General features: G+C 33.4%; 1 protein-coding gene across 3 annotated transcripts in view; it reads left to right on the top strand.

Moving 5' to 3' along the window:
• Positions 1-15586, top strand: part of LOC148604460 (uncharacterized) — a 58122-nt gene extending 42536 nt beyond the window's left edge. For all 3 annotated transcript variants that reach the window (XM_088549970.1, XM_088549969.1, XM_088549972.1), the window contains exons 14-23: positions 453-575; positions 2008-2127; positions 2790-2918; positions 3572-3697; positions 4449-4571; positions 6258-6413; positions 6775-6897; positions 8349-8471; positions 14607-14729; positions 15127-15586. In XM_088549970.1, coding sequence (XP_088406096.1) covers positions 453-575; positions 2008-2127; positions 2790-2918; positions 3572-3697; positions 4449-4571; positions 6258-6413; positions 6775-6897; positions 8349-8471; positions 14607-14729; positions 15127-15377 — 1397 coding nt within the window. In that variant the 3' untranslated portion in view covers positions 15378-15586. The remainder of the gene's footprint in view (positions 1-452; positions 576-2007; positions 2128-2789; positions 2919-3571; positions 3698-4448; positions 4572-6257; positions 6414-6774; positions 6898-8348; positions 8472-14606; positions 14730-15126) is intronic.
• Positions 15587-17262: the final 1676 nt, after the last annotated feature.

Genomic DNA, 17262 nt, shown 5'->3' with positions numbered 1-17262 from the left:
GTTTTATCTGCCCAGGTAAGTCACCACACATGGTAATGCTCACTGCAGGTACCCAAACGGTTTATCATAACAGTACCACCTGATCATGTAAGCCACCATACGTGGTAATGTTTTCTGCTGTTGTCCATATGCTTTTTATGATACACCGAAGACTTTGTTTTAAATGCTCTTTGTTCTTTTAGGTTTGGATGTTAAAATTTGATAGTCGATTACAAATAAACACATGGAATATATTTCAGGCAGTATTCATAAATGTGTGCATTTATCTTTTATTATCGTGTGTTCTGTCATAAAATTAAAATGAAGACTTCGAAGTTTACATACTAAAAGTATTATACTGCTGAATTAGGGTAATCAAAAGAATGAATCTCCTTTTTTTGGCAAAACAGCCAGTCTTCAATTCTAGAAGCATGAAAATGTCGTATTTCCGTTGACTTTTCCTTTCTTTACAGATTTGGATGAGTGTCATGAAGACAATAATATGTGTGATGGTTTGTGCACTAACTTAGAAGGGAGTTTCCGTTGTGATTGTGAAAATGGATTTTATTTAGCGAACGATAGCGTTACATGTTTAGGTAATGACAAGAAAATGTTAAAAATAAAGAGTGCCACAAGTTGACATAGCAAATGATAACAACAAATGCAAAAAGTGCTTGTTTGAGGAAGTTCTATTCCGTCATGAGTACTGTTTTTCTATTTTCAGAATGTCATTGTACCTAAATTAAGCACACATTGTACTGTCACGTCATAACATTGTTACTCTTCCATATAACCCCTGAAGAAATGTAATTAGTAAGCTAGGGAATCAGATTTTCCTTCTTGGCTTTGAATGAATATAGAACGAGTTTTTGTTAACTGTATATTATCGTGTTTTTGAACACTAGAATTTACATTCACATTAAAACTAAACAGTCAATGTTCATTACAGGAATTAAAAATGATTAACGCAGCACAGGCATTGCATTATGACCATCTTTTTGTGGTCAGTAAAACAAGCATGTGTTTTTGCAAGAACAAAACCACGGACAATGTCATTAGATTCTGATAGGGATACCTTATAACCGCTATATGAAATTTAAGTTTTACTCTTTTAAGTAGTTATACTTGATAAAGATGAGTTTTGAAATTATTACGACTGCTAGGGTTTTTAATTTGTAATGATTATGTTTCTTCTTCTATAGCTCTTTTGAAATGTTTTGATTGTTTTGAAAGTCTAGATTGTTTATTAGACCCATTATCATCTAACAACAATATATGGAGGATATGGCTAAAGAATGCACCAAAAAGGAGTACTAATGAATATTCATGATCACAGTAAAACAATACATTTCTACTCGTGCCCTCTATAGATCTTTGTTAACACACAAACTATCTAGCCTGTATACTATAGTAAGAGTAATCAAGGGAACCAAGGTTATAGCGGTAATCAAATGAATGTAACCCAGGGACAAAAGATCAAATATGGAAAACAGACATACAAAACAAAGAAAATAAAGTAACTAAAATCATACATACAAAGTACAAAAAGCAAATGAGCAACTCGGACTCCATTAAAAACTTGGAGCGTGGAACAGGTACACCAGTAGAGTAAACGTCCTCTGCTTTTCTGGAAACACCCGCCGAGTTGCTTATAAAAAGTCGAGTCCGGGTAGACGAAAGAGGAAAGAAAAACTATGACACATTGAATAAATCAGTTTTCATGGCGAAAATGGATACACCGTGACGATCCACGAATTCATGATGACGACCATAAAACTTCTGTAGTGATGACTTTAATCTTGTAGCAACATAAATTGTTTCAGAAGCCTATTTGTTAGAATTCTAGCGCGATACAAAAAGTCTGTATAGTTTTTGCAAGGTCTGGCATAACGTATGAGCTGTGATATGAACACTCCTAATATGCAGATTTATATCAATTGAAGTTTCCTCTCTGCTAAATTTAGAAAAAAAACAATGTGTGTAACAATTATCTAGTTATAGGGAATTACGTCTGTATGTCTATTTTAGATGTAGATGAGTGTGTTGATGGCACCGATTGTTCACACATATGTAACAACACTGTCGGTGGCTTTATCTGTAACTGCTTTTCTGGGTATGAATTGGATACTGACAACAGAACGTGTATAGGTACATTTTGTATTCGCACACTACACGACATCAAAACTTATTTAGATAAAATATTTCATCATACCAAAATTCGTAACGATAAATGTGAAAAGTAATGTATATATATACTCGTATATTCGCGACAGAAACATTTGTTTAGGTACATTCTTACACAAGAGACTTTGAATAGGTATACTTTTCTAGTTTTCATCATAAATTACATTTATTGTTCTACTGACTATTGATATAGCATTGTACAAAAATTACAGGGTGGAATGTTATGATAAAACAATTGTTTACTTACAATTTCAAACTTTCATTCATACGAACATTCATTTTTTGAAAATTGTCATACTAACATTTATTGAATCGCTATATTTGTTTACCGACGAAAAGACGTGACTTTGTTTGACTGTCTCGTAAAGTACAACTTGGAATTTCATATCAGAAATGTTATGGTTATCGTATATTGATATACTAAAAAGTATAAGTATTGTTCACAGATACAGAAAGTAACATAAACTACAAAATGGTCTATTCATCTTATTGTCACATTTTAAAATAAAGATAATTTAAAACATTAAAACGAATACTGTATGGTTTTAATCAATGCAACAATTGGTTGCAGGTTTATAATGTAAAAGTGTACAATTTGTTTAATAACATCAAACAATTTGTTTAAGATATCAATGAATGTGAAACACTTGAGGGAATGAAATGTGAAGACGAATGTTTGAACCTTGAGGGGTCATTTGAATGCGTTTGTAAACAAGTGGGTCTCAAACTTTCCTGGGACAGGTTCTCATGTTCAGGTATATTTATACAGCAATATGTTTTACATCGCACGCGTTTGATCCCATGGATGTTGCCATAAAACAAGTTTTCAATTTTCAAATGCAAAAAATTACGTATTTAAGATTTTCATCTAGAACTGTTAATTTTTAACGGAGAGGTAAATCAAGGGAACCGGATTCGAACGGTAAAACCGAAGGACAACGACTAAACAAGGGAAAACACATTAACAACAAAGAGTATAAAACACTAAAAAGCACGTGAAAAGAAACGAAAGTAAATGAGCAATTCGGACTCTACCAAAAGCTTGGAGCATACATTTCTGGAAACAGAATAACATAAGTTGTGAAATGACTCTTTAAAGCGAAAACATTTTAAGGTGAAAGGGGACTTTATACAAATAAAATACAAATAAAACGCAGTAAAATACAGAAATAACAAAGCGAGATATTGGACTAAGGAACACAGCCGTAATTGACCTGAATTTTATATGAAATAATCTAAAATTGAGAGCTTCATCTATTTTATATGATTAATTTTCATGATATCATAACTGAAATTAAGGTCCTTTATTAGTAATTCCGGCAATAGACAGTTGTTTTCAGCAATGTCATGTTATTTTTACTCATTTAGAAATAATTTCCTTAAAAAAACACCTACAATTACTCTTTAGATATCAATGAATGCCAGGAAGGTGTAAATCATTGTAAAGATATGTGTGTGAACACTTTTGGTTCCTATAGATGTGACTGTAACCAAACCGGATATGTTCTAGCCGAGGATAATTTCTCTTGTGTGGGTAGGTGGACTTATTACACTATAACAAGACCGGGTATGTTCTAGCAAATGTTATTTTGTTTTGGTAGGTAAACGAGATAAGTTAATACAGATGTTACTGTAAATTGACCAGTAATTGTTCTAGTTGTTTATGAGTTCTCTTGTGCAGGTAATAGTTTATGCAACAACAACAAAAACACAAGCAATGCCTGATTATAGAATAAACGGTAGTCAGACTTGTCTGACCCCGAGACATGTAAGATTTTGTTTATCATATTTATCAAAATTTGCAGTATTACAAATCTTAAAATACCCCAAAACACTGAGGGTTCTTTCCTTGTATTAGTAGAACGACCCTTTAGGTGATGGTCTTGGCTTCCCTTTTTTAAAATAGTTTTCAGGACTTCTGTTAAACAATTTTTTTTTATTTAAGATCTTTCTATATATTTTAATCGAATTCCGTTGATGAGAGATTACTTCTTGAAACACGCGTATAGCACATTGAAGTTTGCAATATATATATATATATATATAATTATGATTGGTATACTTGTATTTTAAAACAGAACTATTCCAGAACACTGGTTAACAATTAAGTCGCAGTAATACAAATTCGGATATTTTGAAATAATGACAGAAAATTATTATGCAAATTTAATACTTGCAACAGGTATGCATTTATCCCTGAGCATACCCAGCAACATAAATTAATTATGAAATACCAATAGTATGATAATACAGTGTAATGGAAAAATGATAATCTTTTGTTCCAGACTACAATGAATGTTTGTCACCTACTACCAATGATTGCCAACAAGTTTGTAACAACTTACCAGGAACCTATAACTGTTCCTGTTGGCCAGGGAATACACAGATTTCAGCAACAGAGTGCAGTGGTATAAACACATTCATCTATTATACCTCTGCTATCAAGCGAGGGGGTAATAGTGATTGGGTTGTCCTTTTATCCTTCATTAATTCCAGACCTCACTATATACTGATCGATTATTATTAAACTTGAAGGAAATTATCATCCGTTAAAACATTTATTTGTTCATCTAATATTTTGATTTCCGATCCAATAAAATCAGGGTTTCCATTCCTTGTAGATATATCATTGATCTTGCTTAGATTTTGTAAGTGGTCAAATAGATAATTGGGTCATTATCTTCTGTTGAGAGTGTTCACTGACGCTGTTTATCTGAACATTTACATATAAGTTATATTTTGTTGCTTACCATTAATATTTATTGATGATTGTATTCTACCGTCAGCCCCATTGTAGGAAACCGAATCCCTCATGCTTTAATTCAGCAATTATTAAGATTGGGAGTAGAAGGTTCTGCAACTTCTCAATGTACAATTAGAGATCGATGGTGAAGGAAAACTAATGACGAAACAATACGACAAACGCGATTACTTTTTCCGTATTCAACTTTTCTTTCATCTGTCGCAACATTCCGTCAGCACCTGTGTATGGTGTTTTCATAGCACAACTCATACGTTATGCCAGAGCTTGTCGTAACTAGGCAGACATTTTATATCACTAGGCTTCTAAAACAGAGTTATGTTGTTACAAGATTGAAGTCATCACTACAGAAGTTTTATGATCGTCATCATGAACTTATGAATCGTTAAGGTGTATCTATCTGAAGTAGTAATTAAGTGTCAATATCTGAAAGAATTAGACAGTGGATGAAACATGGCATGAAAAATTCCACCATTTAGAAAATTTAATTTGACTATTTGCACCATCAGAATTAAGGAAATAAAGAATTTCAATGTAATGTAAATAAACTGAGTTATAATTTCGTTGAAATGCACTGAAAATGAACATTTCAGGGACAGATAACTCTGTCAAAGACCTCAATTTTTTAACAGTCTTTTGAAAAACGTTTGAGCAAATACAATGATGCAGTTATCAAATAATAGTCTTTTAAAATGAAGAAAGAAAGCATCCTTGAATTATATTATAGTGTCAGATCGGTAGGATTTTGACATGCATATTCCTGATTCTTCACATTTTACATGATTCTTACAGACATTTACACTTAATTTTTCAAAACTTCGATATGGCGGCCATTTTGAAACGGTTGTCAAATAAGAAAAAAGCTCAAAATGTAGTGCATTGCAATATCACGGAAACTTAGATGGCTATGAACTTGAAATTTGATACAGTGGTAGAGTTTGGCATGCTGCACAATAATATTCAAAAATATATCGAAAACGATATGTTCCCGGGTTCCATGGCGACTGATTTTTACAAAATTTCAAAATGCTCCGATTTGGATGAAATTTGGTTTTTATGGGGGAAATAATATGCTGAATTTTTATGTTTTAAGACGATTTGGTAGTTGTTGTTGCCATGGCAATTGATTTTACTGGAAAATCTTCAAAGTTTTTGATTCAGAAGAAATTTGGTTGCTAGGGTGATATAATGTGCCGGTCCTAAATTTTAAGGTTTCAGCAAATATAAAACTAAAGAATTTTAAATAAGAATTCCCTCACAAAAACAACATTAAAACGTGGGGATGATATAATGTGCTTTAGAATTGTTTTGGTAAATCTTATAAACCTTACAGAATGTCCAATTGGTTTCTATCATAATGCTGACGAAAACTCCTGTGTCCAGTGCCCTGTGTGGTCAACTACACATTTAGCCGCACGTTCCTCGTTGGCAGAATGCGAATGTATCGACGGTTATCATGGAAACTATAGTGAAAATGTTCCATGTAGTGGTATGTTTTGTATTTGTATTGCCATCATCAAATGTTTTATTTTGGTTTTTCAATTGATATTTAAGAAACCCTTGCAATATATTCTAGAATCTTGGTTCCCTAGATTACTCTATTACAGTTAAAAAATGTAAATGATCTTTTTTAAACTTTAAAACCAAATTTACTGTAATTTATATACTTGAAGATATTCGTTTTACATGTATGCTTCTTGCTTAAACTAGAGTTTTAAAACATTGTTTGTTTGTTTGACATTTTTGAAATTTAGACCTACCTTCTGCCAAAAATATAAAACTTTTTTTTCACTCTAGAAATTAGAGAAACAACCCTGGTCATAACTGTTGACAACCTTCTTTTTTTCCAGATAAAAATGAGTGTGAAGAGAAAAACTTTGGATGTGAACAAGTCTGTATCAACACTGAGGGGTCTGCCTACTGCGATTGCAACAATGGATACCATCTAGATGATAACAAGAAAAACTGTTCAGGTAATCATTTTCATGATATCAAACTTACAACTTTCAACGTTCAATGTTTGTGCAAGTACCTTTGTTGTAAATCTTTCACTTACGATTAATTAAAAATAAAAACAATTAAAAGTTGTAAACTATAAGTATTTGCATGATTTAAACGAACGGTGCTACATTCATTTCTACAAACATTCAGTTTTAAGAACACGATATTTTTATTTGGATGGCGCCTCAATATTCAGGTTCAGATTTACTTTCTTCACATTAAGTTTGAACAAAACTCTCAGCAAACTTCTACTATTTAAAAAAATATACATGTAAAACATACCAAAAGGATTTTTGTAAGGTATTAAACTTTCACACAACAAAAAACAGTCTAAAAGGTAAGATTTTATTGCTAAATTATTAAATGGAAAAAATCGGAATGTCATTTCTCAATTTGTGTTATGTAGTTTGATAATCTAGTCATTAATCAATACGTCTACATAAAATTTCTACATTTTGCGTTGTTTGTTAATCGGCGTTTAAAATTGCATTATAATGAACTTCGGTTTCTTAACTTTCTGTTAATTAAAAAATACACCGACAAAAGACAGAGTGTACATTGACATATGTTTTTTCTACGTCACAAAACAAGTTGTTAATTGAGACGTTTCTTAGGTATATACTATTGTATGAATGATCTATATTTGCATAATGCATATATATGTTATTGCAACAAACAAATATAGATATAATGACAGAATATTAACACAGAACAAGATAATCACTCTGTGATATTTACGCTACAATGTATGATGACATTAAATCAGGGTAACAAAATAATTACCGTACACTTATCCGATCCATAATTAAGTCAAGTCCAAAATAAATCTGGCAAAATATATATTTTGATAGATTTAAAGGAGATATTAAATGACTTGAAGTATTCCAAGCAGCTTCAAGGTAGTAATTATGTTTATATGTAAGAGAAATGTTTGAAAAAGTAATCAAGGGAATCAAGCTTGAAATATTTTGTATTTTGTTTTAAGTTTTGGCCGTGCACAATATTATAAATACTATCTGTATGAATCTCCTTTTCCGTCCTCTTCAAGTCAAATAGAAGACAAAAAACTACTTGACGTCTTAAAGCAAAATATTTACCACGATATAAGGAGAATTGATGACTAATCAAGGGAACCAGGATTCCAGCGGAAATCAAATGAATGTAATCTAGGAACAAAGACCAGAAATGGAACACAGGCACACACAACAAAGAACATAAAATAACCAAAATAATAGTACATAGCAACAAAAGTAAATCTCGAGTATCTCGGGTTCCACTAAAAACTTAGAGCATGAACCAGGTGCACCGGTAGGGTTAGCGTCCCCTGCTTTTCTAAAAGTACCCGCCGATATGATGAATATGCCAAAGATACAACAATCACACTGCTTAAGTAAATTATATTGTATCTTTTATCTGATTACAGATATAGACGAATGCAAGTATTATAATCACTTTTGTTCGGACATTTGTGAGAATTCTCTCGGATCCTATACCTGTTCATGCCGAGATGGATTTCAGCTGTACAGAGATGGCAAAAATTGTATAGGTATTTCATTGTTTAGTAAACAATACAGAAATACTAACTATAAAATGCTAGTACCATGAGTTAACATAAAACCGATATGGAGATGATGCTAAGGAACGCAGAAAATGCCATTCCAAAAGTTTTTGTCAAGTCTTGCAAAGTGGGGGATAGGGGCGTCTTCTCTCCGTACTTCCTTCATCCTTCAGTCCTCCCGTTACGAAGGAAGATTCATCTCTTATCCGTCACTCCTCCTACACGACTAAATGGAATTCAAAGACATTTTCACTGAATCTTATTTCAGATTTGACCCAAATTAGTTTGAGATTCTCACATAGCAAATCATGGACTTTTTCATTTATGAATATGCAATCATGGGGTTGCGTTTGTCTTATTCATTATTTCTCATACACCACCGAATGAAATCTAATAAAACTTTCACAGAATATTGAATACATAATCCAATTGTGCACCCCCTCTTTTATATGTCAAATGTGCATATTATCGAATGGGAGAGTGCTGTATCTAGTTAGTGAACATTGCTCACCATTGTTTTTCTTAGTATTATGTACACAACAAAAATGTGTGATCATTTATCTAAGATGAAGAGTTTTGGAAAAAGAGTTATCCAAGGAACCAAGTTTCTATTGGAAATCAAAAGATTGTAATGCAGGAACAAAGACCAGGCAGGAGAAAAAGGCTCTCACAACAAACAACGTAAACCTACCAAAATAATACGTACAAAGCACAAAAGAAAATAAGCAACTCGGACTAGGTACACCGGTAGGGTAATGATCCTAAGCTTTTCTAGAAACACCCGCCGAGTTGCTCGTAAAAGTAAAGTCTGGAGTAGAAACGTTTATTTGTTAATACTTTGCTTAATTGCCTGATTGCCATTGATTAAGACAAAATAAGGGCTAAAAATATACAAAAAAGCTCTTATATAATATGTTTTAAACGTCTTTGACTGAAAAGCTTATACTGAGTATAAATACAGAAAAAGCCGGTCATCTCGTTTTTCTAAACTATACACTATATACTGAAAAAAAATGTGCAAAATTTTAAAAACTTTGCCAAAGGTGTATCTTTTTTTTCTAATTTTGCTATCTGATCATTTTGGAATTAAATCATATCGCAGCTACATCTACTATCCGTATCATCAACTTATTGTTTCGTTGGTTTGGGTACGAGAGGGCGTATACCTAGCATGACAATGTGAAACTTGATTTAATAATTCTACATAAACCATGCTTTCTACGAGTTGACTTGTAACTGACTGTCTATTTAAAGTATAGACAATTTAAAAAAAAAAAATGTAGGGAAACTTTCCCGGGTTTCTTTGTTATATGACATGAGTTTCGCAAAGTAATCAGATCAAAACTGACAAGCGCTCTCCCATCAATCGACTGAGGCAATTGAACTCACGATGAAGAGTTTGTTTCGTATTTTTCTGTAGGTGCAATCAAAATCTTATAAAACTAAAATATGTTTATCATTGATTTATTTCTGCAATTTGCAAAAAAACTATTAAGGATTGTACTGCTTTAATAGATTGAGTTTTACACTGTGCATAAAAGTTCGAATATTTTGTGCATTGCCACGAGTATCATCAGTATTCTCCTTTGTTACTTCAAGTCAACATACTGATATCATCTATAAGTAGTAATGGCCGTACATATAGACCACTTTAATGACCTTCTATATGGTGTTCAAAATAGTTGAATGTGGACTCGAGCGGAAGATCTGTGAGGAGCAATTTTCAACATGACAGCGGGCACCAGGTTGTGCAACGTGATGACTAATGGTCTATTATTGATTTTCTATCATACATGAACCAGTTTTACCTTTAAATAACAGCTTGTCGAATATTAACTGACCGGGAGATTGAGGGGGATCGGAAAAGGGAGGGAAACCAGAAGTGACCGGTAGCGGATGGGGACCTTAGAGGAACCGAAAGTTGACTTAGATGGATGACCCTTGAACTAGGAAGGGGGACCCTTAAAGTTCAGGTCGGAAAAGATCCTCATAGGAACCCCCTTAAGTGTCCTGATTACGGCCATCCAGTGGTAGGACGTTCTATAAACCAGTATGTATAAAAAATGTGGAGAGGAATTAAGACTTATCGTTATTTGTATATTTGGTTTGTTCTATTAATACACTTTTATTAATTTTAATTGTTTTTTTATTGTTTTTGTGAGTTATTTGTTTGTGATTTAATTTTCATCACATATTCAATCTTTACTGACGCAATTAACCTTTTCATCGATTTTATCCGTGTTTTTCGACCCTATTGGGTAAACTCATTTCATTTCGGCAAGAGTTTTATATAACCTCTTTTCTCCACGATGTGCGTAAGCTTTAGATTTTTGTTTCAACAGTGACGTTAAGCAGCTATTTTGAAAGTTGTTCGGCGTTTTTTTTCCCAAAAAATGTTAATATCTTCAATATTTACTTATCGCGTGTCCTCAAACTGGATTTAACCCGTGTTTTCGGGGTCTATTGGGTAAGCCCATTGACTTGCAGATTTTTTTCTCCCCATATTTTAACTCGTAGTTTGCTTCCTACCCCCTTTCTGTTTAAATTTAAGCCAACTCTGTATGACCGTTTAATGCTTTTATTTTGTTATTTTAAGTAGATTGGACTTTTTACTTCTTAGTCTTATATTTTCGGTGTTTGCATGGCATTTACATTCAAACTTGATTTGACCCATATTTATTTTTCATACATCCGACAGACGATTCCTTTGCTTTCGAAGTACCCAAGGGATAATAGGACGATTATTTCATGCCGTTGGATCATACCTTTACCAGCGTCATAGCAGAACGTGAACCAATGCAAACTGTTTTTTCGGACTACGGTAGAATGATGACAGGACTACAATAAGATGCTTTGACAATAGAAAAAAACCAAGATATTTTTATGAAAGGACCACTCCAAGACCCTTATACTTCGATAGGAGAACGATATGATGAATGAATTATAGGGCTACTTTCTCCCATCTCCTTGCGAAATATTCTACTGCTTTCGAAGTACCCAAGAGATACTAGGACGACCATTTCAAGCCGTTGGATCATACCTTTACCAGCGTCATATCAGAAAGTGAACCCATGCAAACTGGTTTATCGGACTACGATACGTCGATGACAGAACTATACCAAGTTGTGTCTCATTTACGATCAATCTTGATTTGACCCATGGTATGAAGCAATATCGGATACAATTTTGTGAAATGTTTATGTTTGATATGCTGTCGCTAACGGTTTTGATAGTTATCATCGTATTTGAGCTACCCTTTTGTAAGGAGAGGTACATCTTTCTTTAGTATAGTTTTATTACACAACAAGAATTTATTTTTTTCTATATTTTATTTACAATTCATATGCATTGTATCATTCGTCGGGAGTCGTCTGTCTTTTTCAATCCAGGTCCTGCTTCATGGTGTGTGCCATAAACCGCTTTATTTCTGGTCTTTCTTCCCCATTAAAATATTTCACAATCTAATGACTTCAGATTCCGCGAACTTTCTTGGTCTTAATATGAATCTTCTTGCTTCTGCTGTCCCAGTATCGATGGCGTCAAAGCTGTTTTTCACTAAAAGTGATCTCAATTTGACCTTCACTTCCTTTTGTTCCTCGATTTACACGTCTTCCGTTCATTTTCTGTTCCTTATACCACTTGCTATTTCAGATGAAATATCTCATTTTATAAGGTCGTGGGATGTTTTTAAATGCATCCGATTGAACTTTTGTAACTTTTTCCATTCGATTTGTTAGAGTCACAATACATCTGCGCCGACTTATAGTGCCCCGCTCTTAGATCCAATTGAACTTCTGTTACTTTTATTCCACCATATTTATTCAGGTCGTTTCTTATGCAAGGACATCTGTGTGGTCTTACAGTGTTCAACTCTCAGATCCATGTGCTTCCAATTCGTCTATTTGATCTTTTGTTTCTTATACAAGGACATATGCACGGTGCTCCGCTCTGGTTTCTACTACTATTTGATATTCTGACGTTGTACCACTTTATTACGGTCGTAGTATAGTAACACGATCTTGTTCCGAAATCCTCTCTATACAGTTCCATTTATAGGAGTCACATCTGTTTTCTGGTCGGCCTTTTTTTTCTTTCTTTTTCCTGATCTACCACAAGGTCTTTTTTGGGGCGTCACTTTCTTTTGTCAGTTCATTTCTTGATTTGCTTTGCGCACATTCTAACGTCCATTGTACTTGTACGGCATCACAACTTTTGACCTCTTCTAAATGAATTCCGCGACAAGGAACTGTCTTGTAAACCTTTATTGCTGCGGGTGTGTCCATTTTCTTTGCGAGTCAGTCAAGATGTGACCAAAAATTCTTTTCCATCTCTATTTAAACTTTTCCTTATACAAGAACACATCCTGATTTTCCCATGTGTTAATGTTGCTTCTCAATCTCAATATGTCTGAAGTAGCCTTTTCATGTCGATCAGTTAATGTCCGTCGGATCTGGCGATGGCATACTCGTACGATTTTAGTAGTTTGTCTTTTTGGGGAACATTTGATGGGCCATGGTCATGGCCTGTGATATGTATCTTGGATTTTTAAACAGAACCAAGTAATAGGCATTCAGACTGATGGTCCTGTGATACTTTTTTTGTTGAACAGATTCTGGACTAACAGTATGACACTTTTTTTATGGTGAGGGTATTTCGCAAAGAGATGGGAGAAAGTAGCCCTATAATTCATCATATCGTCCTCCTATCGAAGTATAAGGGTCTTGGCGTGGTCCTTTTGTCAAAATATCTTGGTTTTTTTCTATTGTCAAAGCATCTTATTGTAGTCCTGTCATCATATTATCGTAGTCCGAAAAAAAAACAGTTTGCATAGGTTCACGTTCTGCTATGACGGTGGTCAAGGTATGATCCAACGTCATGAAATGGTCGTACTAGTATCCCTTGGGTACTTCGAAAGCAAAGGAATCTTCTGTCGGATGTATGAAAAATAAATGTGAGTCAATTCAAGTTTGAGTGTAAGTGATACACAAACATCGTTAATATTAAACTAAAGAAGTAAAAAGCCCAATTTCTATAATAACAAAATACAAATATTAAACGGTCATACAAGGTTGACTCAAATTTAAACAGAAAGGGAGTAGGAAACAAGGTATGCATGAAAATATGGGGAGAAAAATAAAATCTCCAAATCTATGGCTTACCAAATAGATCCCAATAACACGAGTTAAACAAGTTCGGTAAAAATTGTAAACAAAAACATCAATTATTTATTATAAGACGAGATTAGAAAACCGTTAGTATATGATTTCATTTATAAAAGCTTTATATGTAAGAAAGGCTACCCCAAATAGAAATATTTCTTAGTCAAACTGAATTATACACAAAAAAATATCAAACATAATTCCACAAAAATAATCAAAACAATTGAATAATAAAAATTATTTTTTCAGTAGTAAATATCGCACAACTTGTTACAATCTCCTTATAATCGTAATTTATTCATACAGCACAATAAAAAAGCGGTTAAAAATCAATACAATGCACAAGTTTAAAAAACATCTTTCCAATCCGTGAGGCATCAAGGTAATCACGCAATGAAAATTAAATCACAAATAACTCACAAAAATAATTGAAAACAATTAAAGTTGATAAAAGTGTATAAAGAAAACAAACCAAACATACAAAGAAAGATAAGTCATAATTTCCCTCCCCCTTTTTATACTTACCAGTTTATAGAACGTCGTAACACTGGATGGCCCTAATTAGCACAATTTAAGGGGTTACTATGAGGGTCGTTTCCGTCCTGAAATTTAAGGGTCCCCATGTTCCCTTCATTGGTCAAGGGTCACTCGTCTAAGTTCACTTTCAGTTCCCTTTTTCGGTCACTTCCGGTCCCCCTCAAATCCGGTCACTCAGTCTTAGACAAGCTGTCATTCAAAGATGAAACTAGTTCATGTATGACAGAAAATCAGTAATAGAACATTAGTCATCATATTGCACAAATAGGTGCCCGCTATCATGTTGAAAATTGCTCGAGCGCATATTTCACTATCGATAATCCCGTGGAGAAAGTCATTAAAGTGGTCTATATGTACGACCATTACTACTTCTGTAAATGTTTTATGTATACCGTTTTTGTTATTATATTTTGTAATTTACTTTCAGACATCGATGAGTGTTCTACCTTAAACCCTTGTGATCAGCACTGTGAGAACACGTGGGGTTCATATATTTGTGGTTGTGTAACACGTGGATATATCTTGGACCAAGACGGACATACTTGCAAAGGTATCAGTTTATAGGTGTACTTTATTATAAGACGTAAATCACGCTGTGAATGAGAAAAAGGAGTTTCGGTGAAGTGGTTTGAATATTTCAAACTTTATTACATACGATATGACGGTCATCCTTAAATATGAAGCGTAATCTCCAACTGTTTAAACGAAAGGTCATGTTAGTATCATTCTACTTCGTTGACAAACTTCGTGTTTTACTCCTTTGTAACTTATTGTTATTTAAATCTTCAGAATCCCGAAACGTCGTCTCACAAAAGTCCACAATCATCGTTTAATGATGGAGAATATAAAAACCGTTCTGAATTTCATTTAATTTGTTATGTATAAGAATCTCCTTGCTTCACAATAAGAAGTAGTACAAATGTTTAAGCTCTTATCATTTTTTCTAGAAAATCGTCCTAAAATATTTTGTCCGGACGACGTAGAAGTCGATCTACCTCATGGTGCATTAGAAGTGGTTATGGTGGAGCTACCAAATGAGTTGTTTACCGATAGTGTGATCTTAACTCCTGCTTGGATTACTCAAAATGGTCTATTTCCGGTTGGCGAAACCACTGTAACCATCGCTACGAGAAAAACCTTATCAGATACAAAAGGAACTGTTCTCTGCTCTTTTAAAGTCAATGTGAACCATGAATAGCAACTACGTTGATGCTGACAAAATGATAACCCAGTTTTTTTCATATTATCTCAGTATTGGGGTTTTTTATTAGGACGCACAATTTTCAGCAATCATCTATGCATGACATTTACAGGGACATCACAATTTTGGGAACAAGAAGACAAAGTAGTGTCGTCTTCATAATTATAAAGATTACTTTTATCAATAAAATATTTTAAAAAATGGCATTAGTAAATTTGTTTAAAAGTAAAGGCTCCAATTTCGAGTCATGGTATGCACTTTTCATTATCTGCTCATTGACTATTTTCTCTTGCTTTTTTCTACTATATATGAAAATAGTAGGTTACAAGTTTCCTTGGGCATGCCATTGATACAGAATATCATGGGAAATGCAGTCAAACGATTTTGATAAGTCCATAGTAAAGCAGCCAAATGTTCGTTTCATGCCAAAAAAAAAGATTCCAATCATCTAAAAGTTAAAACAGAGTTGTTTTACAGCAACGTCTTTTCCTAAAACAAATATCAAAAATATTTTCACGCAATTCAATAAGCATTCTACCAGATTTTTTCCAGAATTATTGAAAGAATAGGAAAAATGCTGACAGGCCTGTAATTTGTTCTGAGGAAAAGATCTATTTTGTTTGGAAATTGGCGTGTTCTGTATCTTCTTAAGCCACTCTTCAAAAGAACAAGTTTCATTTGAAATTTTTTTCATATCAGTGATTGGTTTTACAATCAATGAATTAGAACATTTAATGAAATTTACAGAATTATATCAACACCTGTAGCCTTTTTACATCAATTTATTGAAAATTATATTTACTTTTTATTCACTGGTGAGTTGAAAATTCATGTTTTTTGTTTGTTTGTTTTATTTAGTTTGTTTTCAGTTTTTGCCAATATTTTTTGGAAACCAAAATAGATAGATAGAAACTTTATATAAGACCAATTAAAATATCATCTGAGTTTAGTATTAGGATTATTCCTTGTTAGAGTTATGCCCTAAAGATAAAAAAAATGACGTGGTTTTTTTTTCAGTTTTAAACCAATATTATGAAAACAATAATTGATAGAACTGAACTATCAATTGATGATATGATACTTTTGACCAGCCCTACAAAATATTCAACAAAATCGTAATAAGAAAAGACTGATAGTAGGAGAAATTGCCTTACAAACCGTAGCGGAAAGAAGAAACTCCTGTATTTTCTTTTATTTAGTACGAGAAGTACTCAAAATCCAGGGACAAAAACTAGACTTGGAAAAAACACACAACATCAGATAACCAAAATAATACTTGCAACGTAACAAAAGTGAATAAGCAACTCGGACTCCACTAAAAACTGGGAGCATAGACCAGGTGCATCGGTAGGGTAAGCGTCTTTTTTTTTTTAGAAACGTCCGCCGAGTTGCATATAAAAAGTCAATTTCCAGCGTTTTGCAGACATCTTCAGTATATTTGTAAGATGATTATAATCTTTTTTTTTAATTTACAAAGTATAAGGAATCTCTACCAAGAACTACCTATTTATATCTAGATGTATCATTTTTATGTAACAACGATGTATTATGCGTTTGAGTCGGGCGTTAACTGAGCATGGGGAATAGACGTATAAAGAGTTGACATATCATAGGTTTAATTGTATTCTGATAATATTCTTGAGAGTTTCCACAAGATCTCTCGAATTTTGCTGGACCCAAATTAAATTAATACTGTAGTAACAAGTGTCGTGGTAGGACTGGATACACCCTTTGACAGCTGTAAGTATAAAAGTTAAAGGTTTTTAAAGAGGTTTGGTGGTTTATTTTGCAGATCCAATTATGTAGCGTTGTTTGTATGGATTTTTCGTGGAGTTAAGGAATTCAGTATATTAACGGTAGATCTCAATAATCGACTTTGGTA

The sequence above is a fragment of the Perna viridis genome, chromosome 10, assembly GCF_037379345.1.
Source record: "Perna viridis isolate PV_CMFRI_1.1 ecotype Kerala chromosome 10, ASM3737934v1, whole genome shotgun sequence".
Classification (NCBI taxonomy): Eukaryota; Metazoa; Mollusca; class Bivalvia; order Mytilida; family Mytilidae; genus Perna; species Perna viridis.
This window is presented reverse-complemented; position numbering and strand designations above follow the sequence as displayed.